The sequence below is a fragment of the Pogona vitticeps genome, chromosome 1 (assembly GCF_051106095.1).
Source record: "Pogona vitticeps strain Pit_001003342236 chromosome 1, PviZW2.1, whole genome shotgun sequence".
Taxonomy (NCBI): Eukaryota; Metazoa; Chordata; class Lepidosauria; order Squamata; family Agamidae; genus Pogona; species Pogona vitticeps.
The window spans coordinates 172737676-172764875 of record NC_135783.1 but is presented as its reverse complement, the minus strand read 5'-3'; the positions used below and the strand labels follow the sequence as shown (position 1 = coordinate 172764875).

The 27200-nt window shown below is 39.6% G+C and overlaps 1 protein-coding gene across 1 annotated transcript; it reads right to left on the bottom strand.

Moving 5' to 3' along the window:
* Window positions 1–12371: 12371 nt before the first annotated feature.
* LOC144584001 (transcription factor 15-like) lies at window positions 12372–21688 on the bottom strand. Its single transcript, XM_078378935.1, has 2 exons — window positions 19674–21688; window positions 12372–14475 (listed from the first exon to the last, which is right to left on the bottom strand). The coding sequence occupies exons 1-2, from the start codon at window positions 20257–20259 to the stop codon at window positions 14438–14440; spliced, it is 624 nt and encodes a 207-aa protein (XP_078235061.1). The 5' UTR covers window positions 20260–21688; the 3' UTR covers window positions 12372–14437.
* Window positions 21689–27200: the final 5512 nt, after the last annotated feature.

The window sequence follows — 27200 nt, the reverse complement described above, 5'->3', positions numbered from 1 at the left end:
CTTGAAGATCTTGCTCAGTCTGGTTTGAAGAACCAGGGGATCAAGGACCTTACAGATGCCCATCAGCAATGACCACCTCGACTGCAGATTGGTCAACATGCACACTAGTCACCTACCTTGTTACAGACGCTGTGCTGAGCAGTATTGAATTTTTATTGAAATGAACAAATTCCTATATTCGAAACTATACATACATTAATGACCACATGGAAATCTGTCCACTTTGGTCCTCTTTTCTTTTCCTCCTTTTCAAGTAGCATAAGGGCCACCTAGTTCCTCTTCCTTTTTGGACAGGTGCAACTTCTTCTATAATCCAATTAGAAATGCTTAGGATGGAGAAAGTGGACCTTTGGTCCGTGGAACTAATCCAACTACAGGAAGGGGAATGAACTTCCTCCTGCTCATTTTGGTTGGCCTGCCAAAACCATTACCTGCTGTTCTCCATCAGCTTTATCTCAATTAAGAAAGATTGCTGAAGTCTCAACAAGTCCTACTACTTCTTGATCTAAGATTGGCAAGCTGGGAAATCGTCTCACTTACTAAGTGTGCTCCACTATAGGGGCAGAGATAAAAAAGAAAGTACTAAAATAAGGACACTACTATGAGGAAAGTACTAAAATAAGGGAAGCACTAAAATAAGGACACTCCTATTTTAGTTCTCACAAAATTGGCCTTTAATCCACAATAGTATTTATGTGTGCAACGATCTGAATGGAAAATGCAGGATGCATGAGAGCCGATTCATGTGGTAGAGTCCCATTGTCCTGCGGCGGCCAGGATACCACTCGGGAAAGCACCAACTCGCTCAAAATATTTACATCAGATATCTGCATCAAATTTCATAAGGTAGTTTCCACAGTAAAGATTAGACCCGATCAAAATGTCTTAAAGAGACTTTGTGTGTTACATAAACAAACAAATACCCTCCAAGGAAATTAATTCCCCAAGGTTTAACAGGGATGGAAAGGACCTGCTTCCAAAAGGATGCAAAAAGGGAGAGGGAGGGAGGGAGGGAGGGAGAGACTCAATGCCCAGCTTGGCGGATTCCATAATCATATATTGCTGTGGTGATCTCTGAACTTGTGACAAGCTCAACTCCTGGACACAGCAGAGATTCAAACGGTGTTGGGATTTATGGCTCAAAACCAAAGCCTTGAATTGGATCCAGGAACAAACTGGCAGCTAACATGGAAGTTTAATGTGGTTCTTGTATGTTCCCACTGTCCCATATCTATTAATATTCTGGCAGCAGCAATTTGTACTGGCCACAGTTCCTGGAGCCTGTTCTAGAGAAATCCTATGCGCAGCACAATTGTCCTGGTAGCAAAGCTACCAATTCATGAGTGCAGGGTTATTGCCTACCTCCTTTGCTAAGTTGGGTGGCCATATATACGTATGGATATTCAGATAAATTTAACATATTAAATGATGGATATCTCAGTGGTTGGATATCTGGTTGTGCAGCTAGAGGCCGGGTGTTTAGTTCCCCATTCTGTCTCCTTGATAGGGTCCTTTCCAGCTCTGCACTTCTAAGATGGTGATGATTCGGACTCCTCAGAATTAGCACAAACATTGACCAGTCTGCCATATCCAAGGCAGTGCTTATATATTTGTCTGTTTATAGACAGATGTCTACGTTGTAGATATCTAGTGACTCAAGCATATAGGCTGTGCCATCAAGGATCTCAGCAATGTCAGCTGCAACATCAGGAGTCTATTTACTCGCTCATCTTCCAGTGTGATTGCTGTTACTTTCGCCAGCAGAGATCCTCTGCTTCCTACATAGGAGAAGCAGGAAACTTTTTGTGCAAAAGCATGAATAGGCACAAATCTCACCCAAGGAATGGCAACACAGGCAACCTAGATTGGGAACACCTCAGTTTCTCAGGATACTGTCTTAGGGATCTCAGAGTGGCTGTTGAAGAAAAAAGAAGTCGCAAAAGGAAACTAGAGGGAGACAGCAGAAATTGTCTACATAAAAAACTTACAGTGCATTTTAAGAGGGTTAAGCCTTCTTAGCACACTGCATAGATGAATCACCCAGCTTTCTGAGATATCTCATGAATCTAAAACTAATGTCTACCTTGACAGGGCTGGATAGCTTAGTGGTTTAGCTAAGAGGCTGGCAGTTCAATTCCCCACTGTGCCTCCTGGGAGAAGAGCCAGCCTGCATGGCCTTGGGCAAGCTGCACTCCCTAGCATTCCTGTGAAAGCCACGTCCACTTGGCCTACAGCTGTTATCCTGGCCAGGGCCTGCTAATCATAAAATCAATGGCTTGATAGTCCCATATCTGTGTTAACAAACAGTTAAAATGCACCCTTGTCTGCCACCTTTGCCTACAGGAAACCATTCTGTCTCTCCATATTTTGTCCTAACAATAACTTATTCAGGTTACACGTCAGGACCATCAAGTGTTGAGGCAGACCCATTTTTTTTCAGAACAACCCATAGCTTCTCATGATCCACACAATCAAAGGTGGTTTGCTATAGTCTATAAAACAGAGACTAATCTGACATTTTTGGTGCACTCCAGTAGCAATGAATATTTGCAATATAATCTTGAATACCTCTTCCTTTTCAGACTCTAGATTGAACATGAAATGATTCTCACTTCATATCAGATAAAAGCCTTTGTTGCAGCACCTTGAGCATCACTTTGCTTGCATTAGAATACATATACAGGCCATGTATTTGCAATTCTATGTTTGAGGAAGTGGATTTGGATTCACAAACATTCACACTGAAAAAAATTAATATTTAAAGAGCTATAATATCACACACATATACCAACATTTCTTTTGCCAACATGCTGAAACAGACTAATATGGCTGCTTCCTTGGAAATGTCTGGAAAGTGTGATCGTCACTATTGTTTCAGAAAGAGTAACGAGAATAGGTTTCGTGCTATTCCCATTTTTAAAGTCAGATCGATCCAGACTGTAAAAGGAGATACCCAAGCTGGGTGCTTTCTTTGCAACATCGTACCCTTCCTCATTACATCATGAAATCCACAGAGGACTTCAAATCAGAAGGACACTGGCTGGAATTTTGGTGGCATATGTTTTCAACTCAAAATTGTACTAAAACTGTGATATTATTTTTCTGTGGTATTTCATTCCTGACAAATAATAAATATTTTAAATGGATTGTCAGGCATCGAAAATCAGAAAACATTTTTCACTGGTGGCCGATGAATAGATTCCACACACACAGACACACACACATATCCCACAAAGGACTTCAAGCTCCTATTTAAACTTTAAAGGGAAACATAGAGCAGGAGCAAATTATATATCTGACAAGGGTTAGTCATTTCTTTTCTTTTCTTTTTAAAAAGTTTTGAAATAGCTGCTTCAAAAAAATACCTGTGGGAGAGGATGACATGGTTTGGGATCCCTACTGTGAGTATGGGAAGAAAAGGAATCCAGCAGAAAGACATGAAAGGAAGCCACTGCAGCAAGAGAAAAAGAAAAGCTACCAGAAGACATGGTGGTCCTGCCATTGTCTTGGCAGGGTGGTCCATAGATGGCTGGGGATGCAGCACAACCAGGAAAGGGCAGAGGGCAGAGGGATGAGGAGCAGGACTGCTGCACCCCCTGCCAGGAAGAATTGAAACTCATTTGTTTATCCAGGGTCCAGTTACGAGTCTGAAATGGACTCTCCAGGAGTGGCTAGAAAGGCAGAACCTAGGGAAGAAATTGATGCATCGTAATAATAATCTCGTTTTGGAGACATAAGAAAGAAACTAGTGGCCAGACAGGAGTAGATGGACCAATTGGGTGATACCAAAGCAAGTCCACTGAGGATGTGCTGGACCACAGCTGTGATTGAAGATAAAGGTCTTGGTTGAAGATAAAGGTCCTGACAAACTCAAGCTGACCATCATAAGGATGGTCCTGCTGCCTATATAATCTAAGTAATATTGGAATTGGTTCCTTTTAGCATTATTGATCCATTGTTTTTTTAATCTTTATTTTAATAAATGAAAACATATTGTAAAGAAACAAAAGGAAAACAAACAGAACAACAAACAAACAAATAAAATACAATAATTATACACAAACAAAATTGAAACAAAGTGCTTCCCCACCCCCCCACCCCGGGACCAATGGAGAAATAGACCTTTTCCTTTATTTCAAGGATTCCCATTCCCCTTCCAAAATTGTAATGTTTCTTGCAATAGTGCTCTTCCCCTCCCTTTTATTAATGCATAATCATTATTGATTATAATCATTATCATGATCAGTCTGGAGGCAGGCGTTGTATCACGGCCTCTCCCAATTTGAAGAGACCCTTGTCCAGCAGGCCGAGGCAAAAAGGCAGTCACAAAAGGAGCAAAATCAGGGAGCTGGACAGGGGACAGATTGTATTTGTCTTCAGTGTGGAAGGGATTGTCACTCTCGAATTGGCCTTCTTAGCCACACTAGACACTGTTCCAAGTCCTCCATACAGAGCATATTACCATATTCTCTCGAGACGGAAGGATGCCTAAATCATTATTGATTCATTGTATGGCTATGTGAGTCAAGAAACATAAAATGCGATGTTCGATTTTCATTTTGGTTGAGTGCTAGTCTTTTGTTTTTGCACATGATATGGTCATTATACAGCTTATTTTCTTTTCCTAGTTATTTTATTTCTTCCCTTTCAAGAAAGGGAGACAGAGAGAATGTATTACCAGTTTGATTTATGTCAAATTGTTACTTGTAGCATTTTTCCCATCCCTTCCCTCTAAATATATCTTAAATATAAAATGCCAGAATTGGTAACGACTTCATGTATAAGCACCGTGGACATCTTCAGACTAGCTCTTGAGTGCTGGATTTGTGGCTGAGCGTGTGTACAACAGGAGAACAGATCTAGGATTCTGCCACCATCTCAGTCGTAAAGGCCCACAATGAATTTTGCACACAGGCTTCAGTCAAAAAGGAAAGCAAGTCTTGCAGCAGAAAGAGCAATGAAGCTGAATGGACCCGCCACAGTTCTGTGTGTCATGCTCAAAAGCAAAAGCTGCAGCTCTGAAAGGAAAGCCTCATGCTCACCAGTTGCATACGAGCTGTTCTAGCCGGATAAGCATTTCCCCCCCCCCCCGTCTCCTCCAGATGCCCCATCTGCACTCACTGGCTACCCAAAGTGTACACAGCAGCTGTCAAGATTGTGCTAGACCTTTTCCAGTGTGCCCTGCTGCTCTGGGAACTTCCTCCCTAGGGAGGCCCATCAGGGAGACTCTTCCCAGCTTTTCAAAGCTTCTTGGCTGTACTGTTTCTTTAACAGGGCTTCTTTTAACAAAGAGAGAATGATTTCAGGGAGGCAACTTATTTTTAGTCTAATAGATTCTATTGATTTAAAGTTGTTTCACTTCTTTATTATCTTTTAAGCTAATGGTTAACATGAGAATGGGATGGAGAGTCAAATCAGATGGATTAATTCAGATATGCAGTTTTAAAGGAACAAGTAAAGTTTTGAAGAAGTGGATAAGGGAGCTTCCTTTAACTATCAATTAATTTTGTACTTCTAATAGTGTGAAAGTTGGATTTCCTGCCTGTTTTAAAGAAAACTTTTATAAAGGAAAAACACAAAGTATTGCTACATGGAAATTTGCTGAAATACGTTAGAAACAAGAGTGCATGCATTGTATTTTCCTCTTTATAAAGAATTTTACAAACTTCAATGCAGCTTTTCTGCAGAAGCAATAAAGGCAAGCGGAGTTATTTTTGGCATGGAAGAAGCCCACGAGAGAGAGAGAGAGAGAGAGAGAGAGAGAGAGAGAGAGAGAGAGAGAGAGAGAGAGAGAGCAGTCTCCAAAATTCCATATGCCAACATCCCGTATATTTTTTTAAAAAAAAACATATAACCAGCGTATTGCAGTTTGATACAGAGACTATCATCAGTTCCACAGATACATGCAAGCTTTGGACATTTTTTCAAGTTCTTTATTAAAAATGCATTAATCTATTATGAATAACATATTCTAAGAAAGAAAGAAAGAAAGAAAGAAAGAAAGAAAGAAAGAAAGAAAGAAAGAAAGAAAGAAAGAAAGAAAGAAAGAAAGAAAGAAAGAAAGAAAGAAAAAGAAAGAAAGAAAGAAAGAAAGAAAGAAATTCCAATTTGGGGTGAAAGGAGAGAAGGAGGAGGCTGCTTATTTAATTATTTTCTCCACTGTGACAAACTTCAGAAAGGTGCTTTATACATTTTACAACCAGGGGCTTAAACTGCTCGTAAGTACTGTAGTTCTGTGATTACTTTTGTCTCTGCATCCTTGCTTATTGACAGGAAGACACGACAGACGGGAGTGTTGGAAATATAAACTCCTGGTGTTGATTTCTGTGTTACAAACATCCACTCAGAGTTCTCATGAGCATGGCATGACCTTACAACATAGTGCAGCCGGACTGCCTGAGCCGTTAATATGTTTTCATAAAGAAAGAAATGACTGGAAAAGGTCATCATGTGGTGAACTACAGCGGGAAGGGGTTGCACCCCTTCTCCAAATGTCCAATGCCTGCCTCTGGGAGAGAACGTGAGGGGATGACTTTGGGCAAGAGCAAAAGCACAAAGGAGGTGGTGGTTGTACAGAAGAATGGCCGATCCATTTTTGAAATTTCTCCTTGCCTGATGCTTGTGATCAGCTGGTGCACGGCTGGCGGAAGAATTAAATTAGAGCAGCTTGATCATATTACAGTTCCATTTAGTGCCTGTGCCAGAAAAGGAAAAGGCACCCCTGTGTGGGTCCAAACCAAAACTCCTTGATCTCTGTGGAATATGTTGCTGTTTAATAGTTCTAGTCTTTCCCAAGTTCTTCCCTTGATTTTATTTTATATGGATTTATTTTTAATTGTTGCTATACCATGACAGCAAAGCTAGTAAATGTGTGTGTGTGGTAAAGATAATTATGTAGGTTCAAAGTTTGTGCAGCCAATCCAAGTGTAGCATTCCTGTAAATCATATAAAATAGATGTTTTGAACCCTCTTGGTGGTACAAATAAGATTTAATCAAGTACAGAAATAGAAACATGTTTGTTCGTTTGTAGTTCCACATCTGTCAGCCAATGAGTACAGCGGTTTTCTGCATGGCGGCCATGCATATTGTTAGCAAGTGTTTCGTATTATTATTTTCCATCCTGCTGACCACATTTGTACACTTGAAGGTTTAGAGAAAGAAGCAACAGCAAGAAGCCACTTCGCCGAGTGGATAGAATTGGTTCCCTGTGCATGCCAGACTCATTTATTGGTGGTATAAGGAAACAGATCAAGCTAAATCAACTAGAGCTTAAATGCTAAGGCATAGGCACCTACTCTAAACTGACTCTGACCTCTGGTGCATCTAGCCCCATACTGTCAAATCTAACTGGCAGCAGCTCTTCAGGAGCTCTGGCAGACTTTTTTTTTCCCCTGGCTCTACTAGGAGATCTCTGATATCTGCTGGATATCTCAAGTGTTTAGGCATCTGGCTATGGAGTCAGGGGTTGGGAGTATGATTCCCCCACTCTGCCTCCTCGACAGGGGCTGGACTCGATGATCTAGAGGGTCCTTAGAACTCTGCAGTTCTAAGATGGTTGCTGTTGTTGTTGTTTCACAGAGCTCTCCCAGACCAAATACTAGGCAGGCCAGACCCTGTTTAATTTCTACAGTCAGACAGGACTGGATATAACAAGAAGTCCTGATAAAAAGGGGGGGAAGAGGGATTAGACAACCAAGCCTGAAGTCCACGGCTCAGTCAGTGATAATGTGACTTAGATTCGCAGATAATAAGTCTAATGAAACACCTACTTTGGCCCATGTCTGCACATGCATATGTGTGACTGTGTGTGTGTGTTTCTACAGGAAAGAGATGGGATGCTGGCCTTGGCCAACACAGCTTTTAGTGATTCTAAAGTTTTACATTTTCTTTGGTTAAACAAATCCAGCTTTTATATGTTATGGTCTGTTATTTAACATTCCAAATCCTATGAAAACATGTATGAAAGCTTGGCCTGTTTCTGTTGGTATTTACGATGAATTATTGTGATTGCTCATGGCTAAAACAATAAAAAATAATTGAACTGAGAAATAAGCAGTCTTGCATTTTTTGATAGAGAGGCATTATCCCAGTCATGAATCTAGGCACAGCCATGCATTTACTATCCTTCAAAATAATATAGCCATTTTCAAAAGACTTCCATAGGTTTAAACACGCCTTTCACAAGATTCATGAAAGGTTTCAGAGTCTATATAAGGTAACCATGCACTATTGCAATTGGAATAGACTTGTATCATTTGGGAATCAACAATTAGCATTGGTGGGCTGAAAGGGAATCTATTTTATGAATTCAGATCAAGGCTGCAGTTGGCTGGTACTACTGAGTGGACACAGTTATAGGGATTAGGCTGTGATGTTATGATTAAATTTTAATAAATTTAGTTGTCAATGATGCATTAAATACAATGGGATGTTGGTTAATGAACATATTTTTGTGCTTGGAATTTTATTTATGCTTTATGAAGTGCTATGGGGTGGGTTTAAATTAAAGATAGATGGTTTCAATTAAAAAAAACAACTGAATAGAGAACTTTGAAATAGAAATCCAAAAATATGGGAGGGAGATTGGAATCCCCGTGAAAAAAAAAAAATAACAAGAAAACATTTTCAAAGCAGAGTTCCTTGAATTTTAATTTTAACTGAGTACTGTATTTTGGGGTTCCTTTCTTTCTTTTGCATGAAGCATGTGTTGATTTGTATCACGAAACAAACCATAAAATTTCAGAAAACCTTTCAATATGACATGTATAATTAGAGGCTTTCTATGTTCAAACTTCAAAGTGCTGGGGAATTGCAGCTGTTAAGAGCCACATCTTAAATGTACAGATTATTTGGCCAACAAGGATATAATATAGCATATTTTAGACTGCGATTAGTTAAAGCATCATCCTTGAGAGCCGGATGTGTTTTGTAATATTGTAAGGTTCATAAGCAGGGCTACACAGATGAGAAGAAGCTGGAGAAAAATTTGATTTCTAGAGCCTGCAGAATCTTATGATGCAAACATAAGCGTAGGATTTTTTTTAAATAACTGGCCTGAAGTGTTCAAAGCCACTCCCTAAATTCCAAACTCCTTAATGCTAAAACCATGTCCATAAATTACATCTTTCTCTTGTTAATTATTAAATGATAAGAAAAAAAAATATTCTGATAAAATACCAGTGATGATGAATGCTTAAATTATTGAAAGCTCAGTGGTTTAGGTATCTGGCTGTGGAGCTAGAAGTTGAGAGTTAGGTTCCCCGTTCCTGGGAGAAGAGCCAGCCTTAAGCAAGCTACACAGTGCCCCCCGGAAGGGAATAGTCAACCACTTCTGAATACTCTCTACCCAGAAAACCCTGGAAAGGGTCACCTTAAGTCAGAATTGACTTGATGGCACACAATTATTATTATTATTATTATTATTATTATTATTATTATTATTATTATTATTATTATTATTATTATTATTATTATTATTATTATTATTATTATTATTATTATTATTATTATTATTATTATTATTATTATTATTATCATCATCATCATCATCATCATCATCATCATCATCATCATCATCATCATCATCATTATTATTATTATTATTATTATTATTATTATTATTATTATTATTATTATTATTATTATTATAGAAATGATAGTAAAGAAAATATTTTTTTCCTGGATAACTGTAGTAGATCCATATGAGCCATTCTGGAGGTTGTCTAGTGGACCTGTTGTGACTTGTTGACTCAGTGCAGCAGGGATCCGCACTTTTTGGATATGTCTCCAAAACTTGAGATGGCTCTCAGGTCATGACAGCTGAGATGCAGTCAGCTTCCATTGGCAGCTTGCCTTACCAAAGTCCCTAGATCTGGTTGTTCCACAGGTGTGCCAGGTACCAGCAGAGTAATTTGTCAGGCATACCTCTTCTCCCACTTTGAGTTCCAGAAGGGTACTGGTTGATTTGTCAGAATATTCTTTGTGTTTCATCTTCTGATTTCCTTTTTCCTGACTGAACTGTTGTGAGGCTGTAAGAAACTGAGATCACACGAAGCAGTCAGTTCCTACTTTCAGGTAGGTCCTTCGGAGAATGGAGGCTATTTCAGTAGTTCCAGTTGTGGGCATGGCTTGCATTTTATATAGGAAGGGCAAAATAACCTTGTACTGCTGCTCCTGTACCAGTGGAGGCTACTGACTCTGATTCCACAGAGGTAATGTATCAGATTTGGGTTCTACTAAGAACTTTAAAGCAGCTATCCACAGTGCTGAACTTTTTGATATATATAAATAAAATATGATAACCATTTTGTATACCTGTGGCACTGATCATGATATCTAAATCAACTTTTTGTCAGTGTATCTATCAAATGTATTAATGAATGGATGTACATGTGCCCACTTTTGAGGAGGTAGCAATACATTTGTGGTTGTTATATGCTGTCAAGATGGAATTCATTCATTCATTCAGCTTATATACTGCCTCATAGTACAACACACTCTGGGTGGTTTACAACAAACCATACAAACAAAGAATAAATACAAAACAATATACAAATATAAATCAATTGATCAATCAATCAATAAAACCACTGACTAGCTAACTTATAAATAAATGAATAAACAATTTAAAATGACATTGGGCATCACAAGCATGAAAACTAAGAAAAGGCAGCTTTGAACAGTTCTGTTTTTACTAACTTCTTAAAGATTGTGATGGCAAACCTCTGCTAGAAGTTTATCCCAGAGCTGTGGGATTATCATAATCATTATGATAATCATTTAGTGAAGGCCCTCATATTATTTTCTCAAAGTTTCCTCACAGGCTGTGGACTTCTTACTACACAGCTGTTTCTGTAAGTCAGTTAGGATGACTTACAGAAGGAACACCTAAAGCTTGCTTCAAAGGGTACACCATGGATACACAAAGACTACCTTCCAATGAGTACACAAAGACTATCCTAGGGGCTTTTCTCAGGCGCTTTGGCAATTAGAGCCAAGAATAAGGGAATGAGGTGGCATGTGGTGAGGGAGGCGGGCTTGGGTGATTTCCGATTTGGAAACTCCTATTCAGAATAAAAATCAACATCCAGTCCTGTCTTTCAAGTATGTTGGATTGTATGGGTTGCTAGACTTCAGTAAAGCCAGAGAACTAGAATTTATCAGAGGGAAAATGGAAACATGCTATCAGTAGGAATTTTGAGAGAGAACCTTCCTCAGCCCAGTCCCTTTTGCTCTTCCAATCCTACAAAAAAGAGTTCAAGATTGACCACTAGAGGGCAATGCTAAGCAAGTAGAATATATTCATTTATTGCCTTTAAAAACTGATTTGAGCATGGCCATTTCACAGAGGAAACAAATCCTCAAGATAAACTGCTTAATGGAATATCAGTTAATATCAAGCTCACTTAGAAAGACAGAAGGTTCCTAAGAACTCTGAACTGAACCTCCATGTCCAGATGTAGTCCAGCGCTAAATAACAGTTGCTGGGGGATTTTAAAAGAGGGAGAACTTCTGCTTTCATGTCGTATAAAAAGGCTTAGAAATATCTGGTGTGCAGCCACTGGGAGCCGAGTGTTGCACAGAGTCTTCAATCTTATCCTTAAGACTTCCCTTATGTTCCTACATCCTTCACTCCCAGATTCTGTCACCATAACAATTTCTGAAGCCCCTCCCATTTTGAATTTAATCACAACATGTCTTTGATGGGCTGATCCTATCCTATCTCTGAAAGTACAAAAGTGTCCATTGAACCTTATTATCACTGCATGAGTCATTTAATAAAGTAGCTTTTCTTACACCATGTTTTCCTACAGTCTTCTAATATAACGAGTCTCTAGTCATACATAATGCTTGGACTGACTTCACAATTCAGCCTATTCCCTATTGCCAAATCTGCTGCACTTTTCCAGGTTTCATGGACTAATTAATTCCTTCTTCCTGTAGTGTAACATCATGGCTGACATCTTTATCCCTTCCTGAGGACATTGTGACAAGAAAGTGACTCTCTGTGTTGCAAAACATTCCCTACAAAGTGATGCTGTATTTGGGTTTCAGATAAGATTTGGAAGAAATGTTTCATGCGCTTCCCTTTTTATTGCACGCATGCATGGGTTCAAATCCACTCTTGCCTGCGTTTACTATATTAGGTTCCCTTCCCCAGGCATCCAGTACAGATGATAACAGCAGCAGCAGCAGCTTCATTACTGTGGAAAACCCCAATTTTTAGAGTTTCCTGTTCCCCAAAGAGGTTGAATAAGCAGAAAGGCACCCGTCACATTTAGTGCAAGATACACCAGCTTTCACAATCTGCCTGAAGGGAGCGAGGGAGCTCACTTCCTCACTATAAGGGGAAAAGGAACCAAAGGCCTGCTTTCAGTAGCTGCAACTTTATTTATTGATTATGAAAATGTATGTACTGCCCTTCAGGTACCTAATGAGGTAGACTAACAGTTCAGTCAACATATAAAATAATTAATACATAAAAATAAGATTGAAACCAACAATTGAGTAAGAACAACATGAATAGCATCAAAAGAGTGAAAGAGAACCAGCAGATTACTTTTACTCCTGTAGGCTTTCCTTAGAAGGCCATCCTGCAGTGTGACCAGTGTCATCTCACTATCCTGTCTGAGGCAATCTTAATCTTCCAGGTATACCTAGGCACCATCTGCTCGATCACCTTGCACGTAAAGGGCATATTACCGATTGGATTTAAATTGTTAAGATCATCCATCGCTAACCAGGGGCATTTGATAATGCGTTGGATGATAGTTTCCTCTATGTGGGAGGGAAGAAACCCCTCCCTCATTGAGGAGTGAATAACATTCATTACCCAATCCACCTTAACCCCATTGGCAGCTTTTATAAGCCAGACTGGGCAAGGGTCAAGCACAGAGGTAGTAGGTCTACAGCCAGCCTGCACTCTGGATGCTTCCTCAGCTGTTACAGGGTCAAACTGAACCAAATTGACAGATGAGGGTTTAGCATCAGTCCCCAGCTGGTCAACTGAGCTGCTGGTGGAGTCGAGCTCATAACAGATGGCCTCAGTTTTAGATTTGAAGAAGCCTGTCAATTGGTCACTGGAAAAATCAAAGCAAGGCCACGGCTGTCCAGAACTGGTCAGGTTGTGAACCACCCAGAAGAGTTCCGCCTATCAAGATCACCAATAATCTGATGTTAAAAGCCTTTCTTGCCACGTTTAGAGCATTGGCACACCTATTGGTGATGTTCTTAACAGCAGCCAAATTTCTCACTAACTGGTCTCTCCTCCACCTCCTCTCTAGCCATCTCCTTCTGCGGCCCCTTGATATAACAAAGAGTCAGGTGAGCTCTGAGGTGGAGAGGCCATTTGGCGGTGGTCGTCTCAGCTTCCTGGGTCATCTCTGCATATCATTGGTCAATCTGGGCTTCAACAGGATCATCTACCCAGGTCAGCTGGATACCCTCCCAATACCTCCCCAAACCATTCAGGTTCTAAAATCCTGCAAGGGCAGACCAGTTTCACAGGTTGATTCTTTTGAGAAGTCATAGAAAAAAATTTAAAATTACATGAGCATCTCTTTTTAAGAGTCAGGACTCTTTTAAAAGTAAAAAAAGAACAATGTGAATATTTGAAATGCAGTCTAAGGCAAGACCTAGATATCTAAAAATATTAAAGTCATCAGGAATAAAAATACATGAAGTACAAAAAGCATTATTTAGCTCTAAGTATATGGAGACACACAGAAAAACACTTCTAAACAAATCTCACTCAGCATACGTGAAATCCATTGTTTACTCTCTGGATGCCTCTTACAACTGCTGCTTGCTCTCCGATTCCTCTGATGAGAAATAACAGATGTTTTTATAGTCTAATCTATATTTACCTATCCCGCTAAGAAGCAGCCACCCTCCTTGCTTTATCTGCTTGCTGTTGCTAATAAGCAGAAGGAAAAACAATGCTGGCATCACACAAATCTGTTGGTAAGCAAAACAAAATGCATACAACTAAAGGTTTTCAGTATTTATAATTTTCATGTCTTCCGTGTAAGGATTGTAAAACGAAATGGAACAGTCCATTGCCAAAAAGTGTTATTCTTTCAATGACTTGCTAGTGACAATTGTAATGAACAATATTTTCATGTTGCAAGTTTAAAAATACAATACTTTTAGGCAGTTTTAGGGCTGTTTCCTATACCCCCTATAATGCTTTTATTTTGAACCAGTTAAGGTTGGAAACCCTGACAGGATATATTCTTTCTGTTATTAAGATCCTATAGCAGTTGATGTCCAGTTCAGTGGATTTTAGCTGGGCCAACAAATCTGTTCTGAAAATATGCTTATTTTTTACTGCATTCTTGTGTGTACTGTGGCAAGAACAGGAACATTCAAACAGCTGGTGTTGAGCATCCCAATTCTTTGAAGAACATTATTTCTCTTACTTATAATGGGTATCCCTTAATCCCATTTTATCCAGGACAAGCGGGCTGTCAGATCTGCAGAAAGAGGAAAAGAATAAATTAAGAAAACAAAACCACAGTTGCTCTAATGTGCTCCTAAAAATGCTAGTTCCTGTCTCTTTTAAAGAAGCAGTTTAATTGTTCACACACTTCATGAATGAAAGCACAACAAATATATACTGGTCTCTCCTCCACCTGCTCTCTAGCCATCTCCTACTGCAGCCCCTTGGTATAACAAAGAGTCGGGTGAGCTATGAGGTGGAGAGGGCATTTGGGGGTCGTCGTGAGAGAAACAAAGCATTTTAATTTAGAAAGTGGAAGGATGCTAAATTGTTGTCTCACAACTAGTTTCTCCACCTGTTTCTTACCTTTGATGAAGCTAATAGGAAAATGATGAAAGGAATTAATTAACAGATGGTACCCTTTCTTTTTAGATAAGTGATTTGTCTCTTGCTGTTAGTGGCAGTTCAGCAGGGAAGATCTATTTCGATTTACATGGAAGCTGGGCATTTCTGTCTTGCTTCACTGTTTTTAAGGATCATCTGCTCCCCATGATTGCCATCTGTAAAGATCTTGGATACATAGCCTTGCTTCAGAGCACCCTAAAGCTAAAGGTCTAAAATAGCCTCAGGTCAGCCTGTTCCTCTCTCATCTCTAGTATCATCTAAGAGAGTTAAAAGGGTATTCCTGCTTTTTGTTTTTAACTGGTGGTCACTCTGCTGATACCAGATAGCTTTTTAAAGATCATGCCCATTATTTAATTTTTTTCAAAACATGGGTGGAATTTTGCATGCTTCTTACCAAGGTAACCTTGCCTCTACCCCTACTTTTTTTTACCCCCAGTAGAAGAACCTTTCAAACTTAAGTGCTACCATAAGCAGCATTTTAATCATTCAAACAGGCAATCAACGTTAGACTTTTACTTCCTGAGGGATGGAAACTAGCACCAAAATCCAGATTCGGAATTTGGATTTGGGATTCAGAATGACAGCCTGTTAAGATTTAGAATTTGGAATTTGAAAAATTCAAATTCTGGGATATACAGAATTCAGTATATGAATACCGTTATTGTCATTATTTCCCCCTTTAAAAAAAACACACAAGTGAGCAAAACATTTTAAAAGGATTTCCCTGTGTCCTCCAACACCTTCCCCCTGATTGTGCCAAACAAAAAGAGTGCATACTAACATCCAGTAGTGCCTCGATATTGGGAAATGACTGTATTTATCAGGGAAAATATGTCTGTCATACCAAATGTTTAAGCATTATTATGTTATGTTATATTTTATAGATGTTTATAAATAGTAAACGTTCATTTTATATTTTAAACCAAGACACAAGTGATTATTTAATATCATAATTGCTGGCACAAACACATGCAAAAGGGAGAACACCCAATTTTATACTTTACAACAGTGTTTTTTAAATCTAAAGCAGGGGTCTCAAACATATGGCCTGGGGGCCATTTGCAGCCCACCGGATGATAGTTTGTGGCCCCCGCCTTGCCTGCCCCCCCGAAGCACCCACACATCCTCTGCTGTCAAGAGTCAAAAAAAGCCTCGCCTCGCTCGCCGGCTGTCTCCCAAGACAGAGCCTCTTGCACCCTCCATCTGGAACTGCACCTGCCAGCCCGCCTGCCTGTCTGCCGGCTGGCAGGCTGCAGTTCCTGATGGTGGGTGCAAGAGGCGCTGTCTTGGGGGAGAGCCGGCGAGTGAGGTGCACTGCTGGCCCTTTTCCCCAAGTGCCTGAGCCAACGCCAAGCGATGCCTGAGAGCAAAGCTTGCTCCCGTCCCATCCTCGAAGAGTGCCTCCAAGCCGCCAACAGCAGCTGCCACTGCCTCTGCCTCTTCCAGGGAAGCGGCTCTCTGGCTCTCTTTCTCTCTCAGCACCCCCAGCACCAGCCCGGCCAGCGACCGCCTCAGCGCCCAGCAGTGCTTCCTCCTCCTCCTCCTCTTCGTCTTGCTTCAGCCGCCTCGGCTCTGGAGGATGCCTGGGCTTGCTTCGCAAAGTTTGCTCCTCTGTTGTGGTGGGGGTAGCTGCTGCTGTTGAGTGCGCCTTTTTTGAGGGGAGCCCTCAGAGGAAGGTTGCCAGACCTCCGTGTGTGTGTGTGTGTGTGTGTGTGTGTGTGTGTGTGTGTGTGTGTGCATGCGTGCATGACTCAGCGGGGGTCATGGCTGGCAATGAGGGCTCGCACACCCTCTCCTCCTTGGAGCCCCAGCCGGGCTAAGGAAACTTCCCCGGGCTCTTGCTCATTTGGCGGAAAATCTGATGCAGCCCACCCTCACCCAGACTCTGCCTCCAGTGGCCCAGGGATAAATTGAGTTTGAGACCCCTGATCTAAACATTTCCAGCTACTATACACAAATTCTGCTAAGTTATAGTTATATATTTTTATAACCAAAAGCCAACAGATAGTATTCCTGCAGCATTCCCCAAGTGCCTACATCTACCACACATTTCATACTTCCCCCAGACTCCACCCAAAAAAACAATAGAATCTGAGGGTGAGACTTAACATGCATTCTCTCACTGTGAAGTCAAACAGGGGCATTCAGTTATCTTCAGTACGTATGAGTGATCACATAAGCAGAGGAGGGGAAAAAAGCCTTCTAATTGTAGTTCTAACTGAAGTGCCTGCAAGTGGCGCATTTCAAAGAAACCCCATTAAGGCTTTCTTTCCTCAGTCACCATATCTTATTTTGCTGGTCAGCAGAGCTTGTGAAGCAACAAACAAACAAACAAACAAACAGAACTGTTCATCCAGGCAAAGATACTTGGGGGGGGAAAATAAAAGAGTATTGTGAGAGGAAAGTCTTTGTGGAGAGAGGTGAGTGTTGGTGCTGTTTGTGTGTGTGTGTGTGTGTGTGTGTGTGTGTGTGTGAACACATGTCCATGTACATGCACACAAGATCCTTATCCTCCCTAGAGATGTAATAGGCGAGGAGGAAGGTGCTTTGTCAAAACACCACTTTATGAATGTGCACGCAGGTGCTTGCTTGGTTTTTCCTTTCTGCAGTGGTTCAAAGTGGTCACACTCTTTGAATTGAAGTGAGAAGATTTGATTTTTTAAAAGTAGAAGGATCACAATTGGAGGGGAGGGGAAATACAGTTTGGGGCTGTGGGACTCAGGGCTCCTTTGCTTTCCCTGTTGTGTGGCCTGATCAGTAGGGGAAAATGTGAATGAGCCTGCCCCAAACCTGTAGTCTTTCCCACATGTTTCCCTTTGTAACAGACACTGATTCTGCTACAGTAGAACACAAATCCTTCCAACAAGAATCACACATGCACTCGTGCATGGACAAAAAAAATCTGTTAACTTAATGTATCTGTCTACATATAATAAAAATGTATCCTCCTGCCTGATATACAGTATACCCAAACGGGGCCTAAACCGAATATAATATTTCCCTGCTGATTTATAACATATGCATCTATTGATCCTAAATCTTGTTTCTAATTATATTCAGTAAACAATATACAAAGAGATGTAGAGAATGTAAATGCATGTTTAGAGTTCAGAAAAGAAGACAGAGATAACTGCTGCAGTGCAGTAAATGAGATTCTGAATGTTAGGATTATTACAGATATTCGGTACTATCAGATTTTTATTGGGATATATTCAAAACTATCAGAATACAACATAATTTGGTAAATTCTGTATATTTCCAATTCTGAATCCAAATCAAAGTTAGAATCTTTAGAAGAATTTTGTCATGATGATGATCATGATGTTTCTCTATATTGCCAGATGAGGCTGAGAAACAGCAGTGTGCCTAAGGTTGCTTTATAGACCATGGCAGAGACAAAATTTGAACTGGACATGTTTAAGTTTTAACCCAGGCCTTACCCTACCCTGGCTCATTGCATTAAGCAGCTGGTAAGGTGCCCTCAGTAAGATTTTCTAGTAGAAAGACAAACAGAAAATTCGAGGAGCTCAGAAAGAAGCTAAATGGTGTAGAAGAATAAATACAGATTCTTTGCAAACAGTGCAGGAATAAAGGAAAGTTCTAATATTCTCCTACTATATAGTTATGTAAACTGAAAAATAGTTTATTTTCTTTTCAAATGCATTTGCACTTCTTCTCTATTTCTGCTTAAGAACCAATCTAGCTGTTAAAATCCACATGGCCAATTCTAGCAAAGCTTATTTCCTGTTGCATCAAAGATGTGTGCTAGAGGGACAACATGCTGAAGTTGCTCATTCTTATCAGTTTCTATCAGTTATGTTTATGTCTGACAGATCTATAAAATGTACGGAAGTTAGAAAGAAGTGGGAATACAAAGTTATGCCTGATCATCTCATGCTAGGGTCTTGGCTATGTTAAGGTAACAAGTTTTAATGGTTTCCTATTATTGCTGATCCTGAGTCTTGTAGAGTTATATGGCTAGAAATCAGAGAAGAGAGGTCAGTGCCTTACTATGCAGTGCAAGAATATATTCTAATTCTTCAAACAGGGAACCCCTCTATTTACAAGTTCAGTAACTGCTATATTGGAAACAGTAAGGAAGATCCTCAATAAGCAAAATTAATTAAAACAAGCCAGATTTTCAAAGTCATCCTGGCAACTTTGAAGACAAAGGCTGAAATCCTATTGCTATAACGTGTTCTGTTTAAGGCTGATTATGGCAACAGCAGCAGCAATTTTTCAGAAATTAAACCATTCCAATTTTTGTTCAAAGCTCCCAAGGTTTCCTTATGATCCCTTTCATCACTGAGAACATACAGATGGCACAGGATGGGAGGTGGAAGTCTTTAATTACAGAAAAATGCCACCATTGGTAAATGAACCCTAGAAGTGGAGATTTTCAGTAAACCAGCCTCTCCTGGTTTGTGGCCTCCAAGTTAAAGCAACAAACAAAAGAAGCTGAAAATGTTTAATTTCTGAGAAATCATCACTGCTGATGACATCACCAGCCTGACGCCAAAGGCAACAATATTTCAGCCAAGGTATTTCTAGGGCATGTCTAAAAACACAAAGGCCTATTTAGGAATAATATATCTTTTACAGGGATCTTCTCAAAACTATTTGGGCTATTTTTTAGCATTACAATGGGATTTTAACATGCAGCACCATTGCTGAGCTTTCTCTGAAAAGATCTGAGCAATCTGCATAGGAGTGGTATTATTCTGCTACTCCCATTTGGTGTGGGGATTTTCTCCTCTGATTTCATTGCATTGCAACAAAAGCCAGATTTCCTATCAAATCTTTAAAAACAATTTTTTACAGACTTACCGCTTGTGTTCCAGATGGCATCCTGTTTACCTTTATATCCCTCTTTGATACATTTTTGCACATAGGATTTTGGGTCAGATCCTGAAGTCAAAATATCATTAAGCAGTGCAATGTATGCTATAGCCAGTCTGAGGGTATCAATTTTGGAGAGACGCTTCTCGTAAGGGAAAGTTGGGATGTGGCCTCTGAGTTCATCAAAAGCAGAGTTGATACTTAGCATTCTCTTTCTTTCCCTAATGTTGGCAGCATGCCTCTGTGTCTTGTAAGGGTGAGCAGGAAGGCGCTGCTGAAATTTATGCTGCAGATCACTATCACCACATTGAACCCACACGGAGCTGTCCAGTTCAGCACTACCTTCAAACTGCTCAATCTGCCCACCTAGATCTGGGAGGGTCATTTGCACATCAGGAAACAAGGACTTGGAAGGTGGAGGCAGCCAAGAAGTTCCATCGCCTGCAAATGTAGAGTCTCCCTGTAGAAAACTGTCTGGCTGTGAGGACAGTTGGTCAGTGGAATCTATATTGATCCAAAATGGAAAGTCTGAAATCAATTCTTCTTCAGAAGGAAAACAGGGCAATTCCATCATATTTGTACCTAATGCAATCCAGTTGGAAACTTAATACAGTGATTTATTCCTCAAAGACATCAGGAAAATAATCTAATACTCTAGCGTTAAACAGAATGTCCAGAAGCAGAAAAGCATTAAACTTGCTATTGCTCTAGGCAAACACCTATAATTACTCCAGATGGTTAAAGACTGGATGGAACTGGAGCTTTAAATATTTTCAACCTTCATAGAACAAGTGGCTACTCTTGTTCTATTATCTCTTGACCCTCTTCGGATAACCAATTATTCATTTTCTATTGATTTCCAGATTGAAAAACCATTGATGTCATTACCAAGTTTTTCCACATATTCATTTGCTTTACTCTTGTCTGCTATTTTTGGAACAGAATCCACAGATACTTGTTTTGTAGGTACAGAAAAGAGAATAAAGTGTTCATTTTTAACCCTTTAAAGATGTAAAGCAAATGTTACACAGCTGATTGAGAAAACAGAATTTATCCCATTATAATGTTGTCAAAAACATATGATACATCCCTTTGATGCAAGAAACCCCATTGGTTTATCTGCTTTTTTAAAAAATTAGGAGATAAATGGTGAGAGAGAAAGATCAGCAGAAAGCTGCTGTGTTGGTTTAGAACACAAATATGTGGAGATACTGCTTTCTCATAATGACTAGTAAATCCACTATGGATTTTTAAAAATGTTTATTTTTTTAAAAAAAATTAAATATAACAAATACATAAACAAAATGCTACTAACATATCAACTCAAAAAGAAATTCAAAAGGAACATAATTATAACAATCATTTTTAACTCCATGCTCCCCAGCCCCTTCTGGACTAGCTCACATATTTATTTTGCCTTATCTTTTGTAACACCCCATTGCTCTCTAGAAATATAGTGATCTGTCTCCAGGGATATAACCTTTACCTTTTTCAAACTCATGTACCAAAAATAAATTCCATATTTCTTTAAAGTATGGATTTATTTTAAAGAATTCAAATATTACAAATATGATAGATATTCTGAAAGTCTGACATTACTCACTGGAACAACACATTTCCTCAAAATATATTGACCTATCACATGCAGTACAAAAGAGAGCAAAATTATTTCAGAGCCTACTTATGTTGGCCGATATGCCACACAGTCCAGCAAAAGACCAAGTATTTTAATTGTAGATAAAATTAAGAGATTGGAAAAAATGAAGTGAAGGCATAATAAAATATCTGGATCGTTGGTAGCCACGACGAACGTCATGCCAACTGTTGACATTAGCCCTCTCTAGAAGTGGTCAATGAGTCAATAAATCATAGTGGTACTCTGTTCCAGTGACGTCCACAAATTTTTAATTTTGCTGTCCTGTGTGTGAAATTCAGACATCCACTCAAAAATCAAAAGGAGGGACAGAGGACTGAGGAAATATGGAGAGAATCCTGTCTAACTTTGGAAAGGAAAGAAAGGAAAAGAAAAATAAAGAAGAGGTCCAGAGTAACCATCATGTACAATCCTTCCTTCCTTCCTTCCATCCTTTCTTCTTTCCATCATTTCTTTCCATCATTTCTTTCTTTCTTTCTTTCTTTCTTTCTTTCTTTCTTTCTTTCTTTCTTTCTTTCTTTCTTTCTTTCTTTCTTTCTTTCTTTCTTTCTTTCTCTGGCCCTTGAGATGTAAGGCAAAAAGTGTGGCTGCAATTCTGGCTAATCACTTGGTAGAAACAAGCCTTTCCACTTGATCCTTTACTTTTGTCAATTATTCCTTTCCTCAGATCAAGTCCTAGCCAAGCTTCTACTGAAACTAAGCTTCCAAAAGACTTCTACACAGAAAAATGGAACTGGATGTTTCTAGAAGATAAGTAGAACCAGAGACTCATCGAATAACAGAACTGTAGAGTTGGAAAGGACCCCAACCTGCTTTTCTGCTTTGGAGTTCAATCCCCTACTCAAGCAAAAATGTAGTAAAATGCAGTATATCACCTATTTGGAAGATTCCTTCATTGTTACAGCTCCCATAATCTCCTAGCCAGTATTCAATCCTATGGTTTAATTGCTTTATATACAAGGCAGCTCTGCAAACAGATTTTAACTCTTCTTCAAAAGACCCAGGCCTAGCATACCCACAATGATAAAATTTACCCATTTGTCCGTAGTTTACATATTTGTGAGTTCTTGTTAAATTTTTGATTATTTCAATGTATTCTCAAAGGCTCCCATGGCCAGGATCTGATGGTTGTTGTGGGGTTTTCGCTCCGTCCCACCATATTCTGTTGTTTTTCTTGCAGTTTTAATATTGCTCTTATTTATAAGTCTTACTATGATATCTGTTTAATTCTTTTAAAAAATATTATAATAATTTATTACTTTAGCTTTTAACTTTGTTACTTTTAATACTGTAGTAATCTTCCCTGGATCCTTTAGGAAAAAAGCAGCATATAAATATTTTGAATGAATAAATGAAAATAAAATAAATAAAAAAGAAATTCAAAACTTTTGCAGAAAAGTAGAAGACTTTTATGTACACTATTAATGATGAGGAAAGTGCTGGCTTTTCACTCTCACACGGAAACAAAAATCTTGCTCTTTTTAATCATTTTTTTCAGCCAGTTGTCTTGCTGTCTTAATACATTGTATTTCATCAGATGATAATACAGTGGTGCCTTGACTTACGAACACCCCGACATACGACCATTTTGAGTTACGACCAGGTCCAGCCACAAAATTTTGCTTCGACTTGCGACTGGTGCTTCAAGTTACAACCAGAAAAAGACAGGGAAAAAAGGCGGGGAATTCAAATTGTTAACCATTGGTGGTGAAGAGGCTGCTTCTTTGTAGCTCTTTCGCCCCAGCAGTTAGAGAGGGTGCGATCGGAGGAACCTTCGGACTGCCTGGTAAGGTAAGGTGCTGCTTTCTGCTTTCTAAAAACTGTTCTGGCTGGGTTTTGCAGCATGGTTTTGGGCTAGGTGGTGGGATTGTGTTTCTATGCTGTGATGGGTCTTGCAGGGTTGGTTTGTTTTTTGTTTTTTTTTCCTCCCCATTTCTGACGGATCTTGCAGGGTTTGTTTGCTTTTTGCTTTGCTTTTTTTGCATTTCCGAAGGGTCTTGTACAGTTTGTTTGCTTTCTGCTTTGCTTTTTTGCATTTCCGAAGGGTCTTGCATGGTTTGTTTGCTTTCTGCTTTCCTTTTTTTTTTTTTTGCATTTCCGAAGGGTCTTGCACTGTTTGCTTTCTGCTTTCCTTTTTTTTTTTTTGCATTTCCGAAGGGTCTTGCACTGTTTGTTTGCTTTTCTTTTGCTTTTTTTTCTTCGTCCAGAATGGATTAATCATGTCTTGCAGTGTTGTGGGTTTTTTGTGATTTTTTTAATTGGCCGGAATGAATTAATTGCATTTCAATGCATTCCTATGGGAAATGGTGCTTTGACTTATGACCATTTTGAGTTACGACCAGAGTTCCAGAACCAATTAAGTTTGTTCGTTGAGACACCACTGTATTTGTATTCATTATATGAAGCAGCTGCTTGAAGGACTCACAAAGTGTGTGGAGAAGAACACTTTAGAGAACAACTCCCAATAGCAGAACAGTTATCATGTGTGCCTCTAGGAAAGAATGGGGAGGAGAGTGAAGCCACTTTGCAGGGTGAGCTCAAGAGCACAAGATGCAGCATATCTGGAATTGGCAAGACCAAGGGATAGCTCAGGTTACAACTCCTGACCAGAACTAGTCCAGAAGTATGGCCCTTTGATTCTCAAAATCCATGCCCTATTAATGAAGGTTTCTCAGTTGTTTCACTGTCTTGGAAGCACTTGTTTAAAGGTCTAGGGGGATTGTTTGGGGCACATGGAACACCTGGAGAAACAAAGAATTACATCTGGGATGTAGTCAGTCCCTGCTCTGGCTTGATGCTTGTAGGCACAAAGAGGCTCTCTGCTCTGACCAAGGGATTATTGCTATACAGATATTAAGGCCGCACTGGGATCCCTTGAAGTCCAAGTTTGGACTGTATTTCTGCTAAACAAACATGGAAGATAGAGATGAGGCATTGACAAATCTCTCAGTTCCACTTTTTTCCCAACTTAGAATTTTGCAAATTTGGTAAATGCTGATCGAAAATTGAGATGAAATTCTCATCCACTCATGAGTTTGATGTGCCTTTCCCAAGTGAGGCCATGATACCATGTATCTTGGGTCAAACAATGCAACTTATGAGGTCCATCAAGAGTTAAACTAGTTCAAAACTGTGTGGCAGTACTCTTTAATTTGTTTAACCCCTAGTGGTTTCCAGTTCTTCACCATGTTAAAACATGACAACCTTGGGAGCTGTATGTTGGATTAATTGATGGATGTCATTCATTGTCTGCTTCAATTAATCATCCATTTTCATTCATTTTTAAGATGTCGTTCATTGTCTGAATTTTGATTCCTCAGTTAAAAATTTCCTCAAATACCATTGTCCCAACATAAATATCTGAATTTCCAACAAATGATTTCTTAAAAATCCTACTTGATTGCCAGCTTCAGATTTACTGTAATGGTATTGTGGGGGGGGGGGCAACATTACTGATGCTATTAATATGCACGTCACATCTATTTATCTATTTATCTTTCTAGACTGTGAAACATTAAACATATGGCGTCTTGAAACCAGAAGGGGTTTGATTGCTCTTTTCTCTGTGGAGCTACTCCAGAGTTAAATGGTTTGGAAACTATGCCTTTATTTTCTATGCTATTTCTAATACAGTGAGTTACCCCAGTTTCACCCTGTTCTTCCATTACATTCAGAGGAAGATGGATGATCAGGATAGCAGCAGAAATCCTAATCGCAACAGGTGCTCGGAAATGAGGGTTCTGGTTGCAGCCAGGCGCTGTTGGCAACCAGGTAGACACTTGGTGAGAGTTCTGTGGAGAGCTGCTTAAATTTGGGAAGATGTTATAAGCCAAAGGACAAAAAGAGAGGATTGGAAGAAATAAGGGACAGAAAGGGCTGCTAGTGTCAGTGGTAGCATGCTTCTGTCAAAGCTAAAGTTTGGAATGCACACACAGAATCTTTCAGCATAGAATATGACCACTCTGTGTTCATGAAGGAGAATATAAAAGACAATGTAACTAGAGATTCCTTATAAGATTTCCCTTCTCAGCTGCACAGCTAGCACTTTAGGGTTGTGATTCTATTGTCCAATGACTACTTTACTTGCAGAAAGAAGTTGGGATTTGACCAAAAACTGGTAGTGTTCCATGGATGGCTTTGGACACTGGCATGACTCTTTGTGCATAAAGAGAGGTACTATCAATGTTTATTGGCAGAGCATTAACATTAGAATCTCATTCTACTACTAACTATTTTCACCTGGATATTATCAGAATAAAATTAAGAAAACTTTCAAATGTGAATAACAAATTCAGCAATTTTTAAAAAGGCAAATCATTTAAGATGGCAGACAATAAAATCCAGCCATTTTCCAACAGAGCGGGCAATCAGATGGACATACAGCTCATTATTCACTTTTGGTGTGGTGCCTCATGGCTAATTGGACTTAAAAACCTGGGTGTCTCATTAGCGGTCCTATTGCTAAGACACTCAAATCTACATGCTTTACTGTTGATAAATCAATGCTATATCTTTAGATTTTGTTGTGCAGGGTGGACCTTGATGGTCACCAAATGTAGCTTAGGGCACAATCAGACAGGGGAAATTGGAGCAATATGGTTTGTGCTTAAAAGGTTCCTCTCTTTAATGAGATCTGTTTTATCTCACCATTGAGCAACCATTCCATTCACATGGGAGATAGTTCTTCTCCTGGGAGAAAGATCCAGACATCTCTTCTGATTGTCCCAATTTGTCATCTGTTTCGTTATTGATGCACTCTTCCCTGTCTTTTTTCCATCATACTGCATAACAACTTCACCCTATTTTCCAGTGACCACAAAACAATCCATCCCACCTCATTCACAAGCAGCTCCTTTCTGTCCTGCTCCTTTCTGTCACAGCACTAGGGCTGCAGTTTATTTGGTGTGATTGGGAGTGCTCCTGATTATCCTGTTAATTTGCACCCTAATAGAACTGTGGGTTGGATAATTTGCACCCTAATTTGCACCCTAATAGGGCAGTGCTATCTGAGGTGACAACCTTATAATGTATTTATTTGTGTCCTCTATTTTCATGTTCTTCTTTGAAATACTGTAGTTCCATAATTCTAATACAGTGGAAATGTCTTTTGGTACTGGATGTATAATATGTATACCATCCTAGGTTGATGCACTACTGTAGCGCTATGTCACTTTATTTAACAAAAAAAGAGGCAAGTTGTCTCTGGTGTGCACAATTCCCCACCACTTTGCACATGCATCCGAGAGTGTGAGGGGCCGCCCCACCTCCCTCAGAGGCTCAGCCGGTCCATGGTAAGAAAAAGGTTGACAAACTCTGAACTAATGGATGTGTCATCTTTAGTTTGGCAAATGCAGGGACAACATAAAGCAGATTTTTGCCGTACCCGTTGAGTTGGCTCAAGTTGTAAGATTTCTTTCTTTCTTTCTTTCTTTCTTTCTTTCTTTCTTTCTTTCTTTCTTTCTTTCTTTCTTTCTTTCTTTCTTTCTTTCTTTCTTTCTTTCTTTCTTTCTTTCTTTCTTTCTTTCTTTCTTTCTTTCTTTCTTTCTTTCCCTAGCCCTTGAGCTGTAAGGCAAAAAGTGTGGCTGCAATTCTGGCTAATCGCTTGGTAGACACAAGCCTTTCCACTTGATCAGCCAACAAGGAAATAATCAACATGGTTGTTGTGGGTTTTTCGGGCTCTTTGGCCGTGTTCTGAAGGTTGTTCTTCCTGACGTTTTGCCAGTCTCTGTGGCCGGCATCTTCAGAGGACTGGAGTAAGAACTCTGTCCATGCTCTGTTGCCCGAAAACCCCACAACAACCATCAGATCCTGGCCGTGAAAGCCTTTGAGAATACATTGAAATAATCAAAAGTTTAACAAGA

What these genes read in the sequence shown, in the direction of transcription:
- LOC144584001 (XM_078378935.1), bottom strand. Translation starts at nt 20,259, where the DNA reads ATGATGGAATTGCCCTGTTTTCCTTCTGAAGAAGAATTGATTTCAGAC. An exon ending in TGCCATCTGGAACACAAGCG is followed by an intron (nt 14,476 to 19,673) that starts GTAAGTCTGTAA and finishes CTCTTTCTGCAG; the next exon opens with ATCTGACAGCCCGCTTGTCC.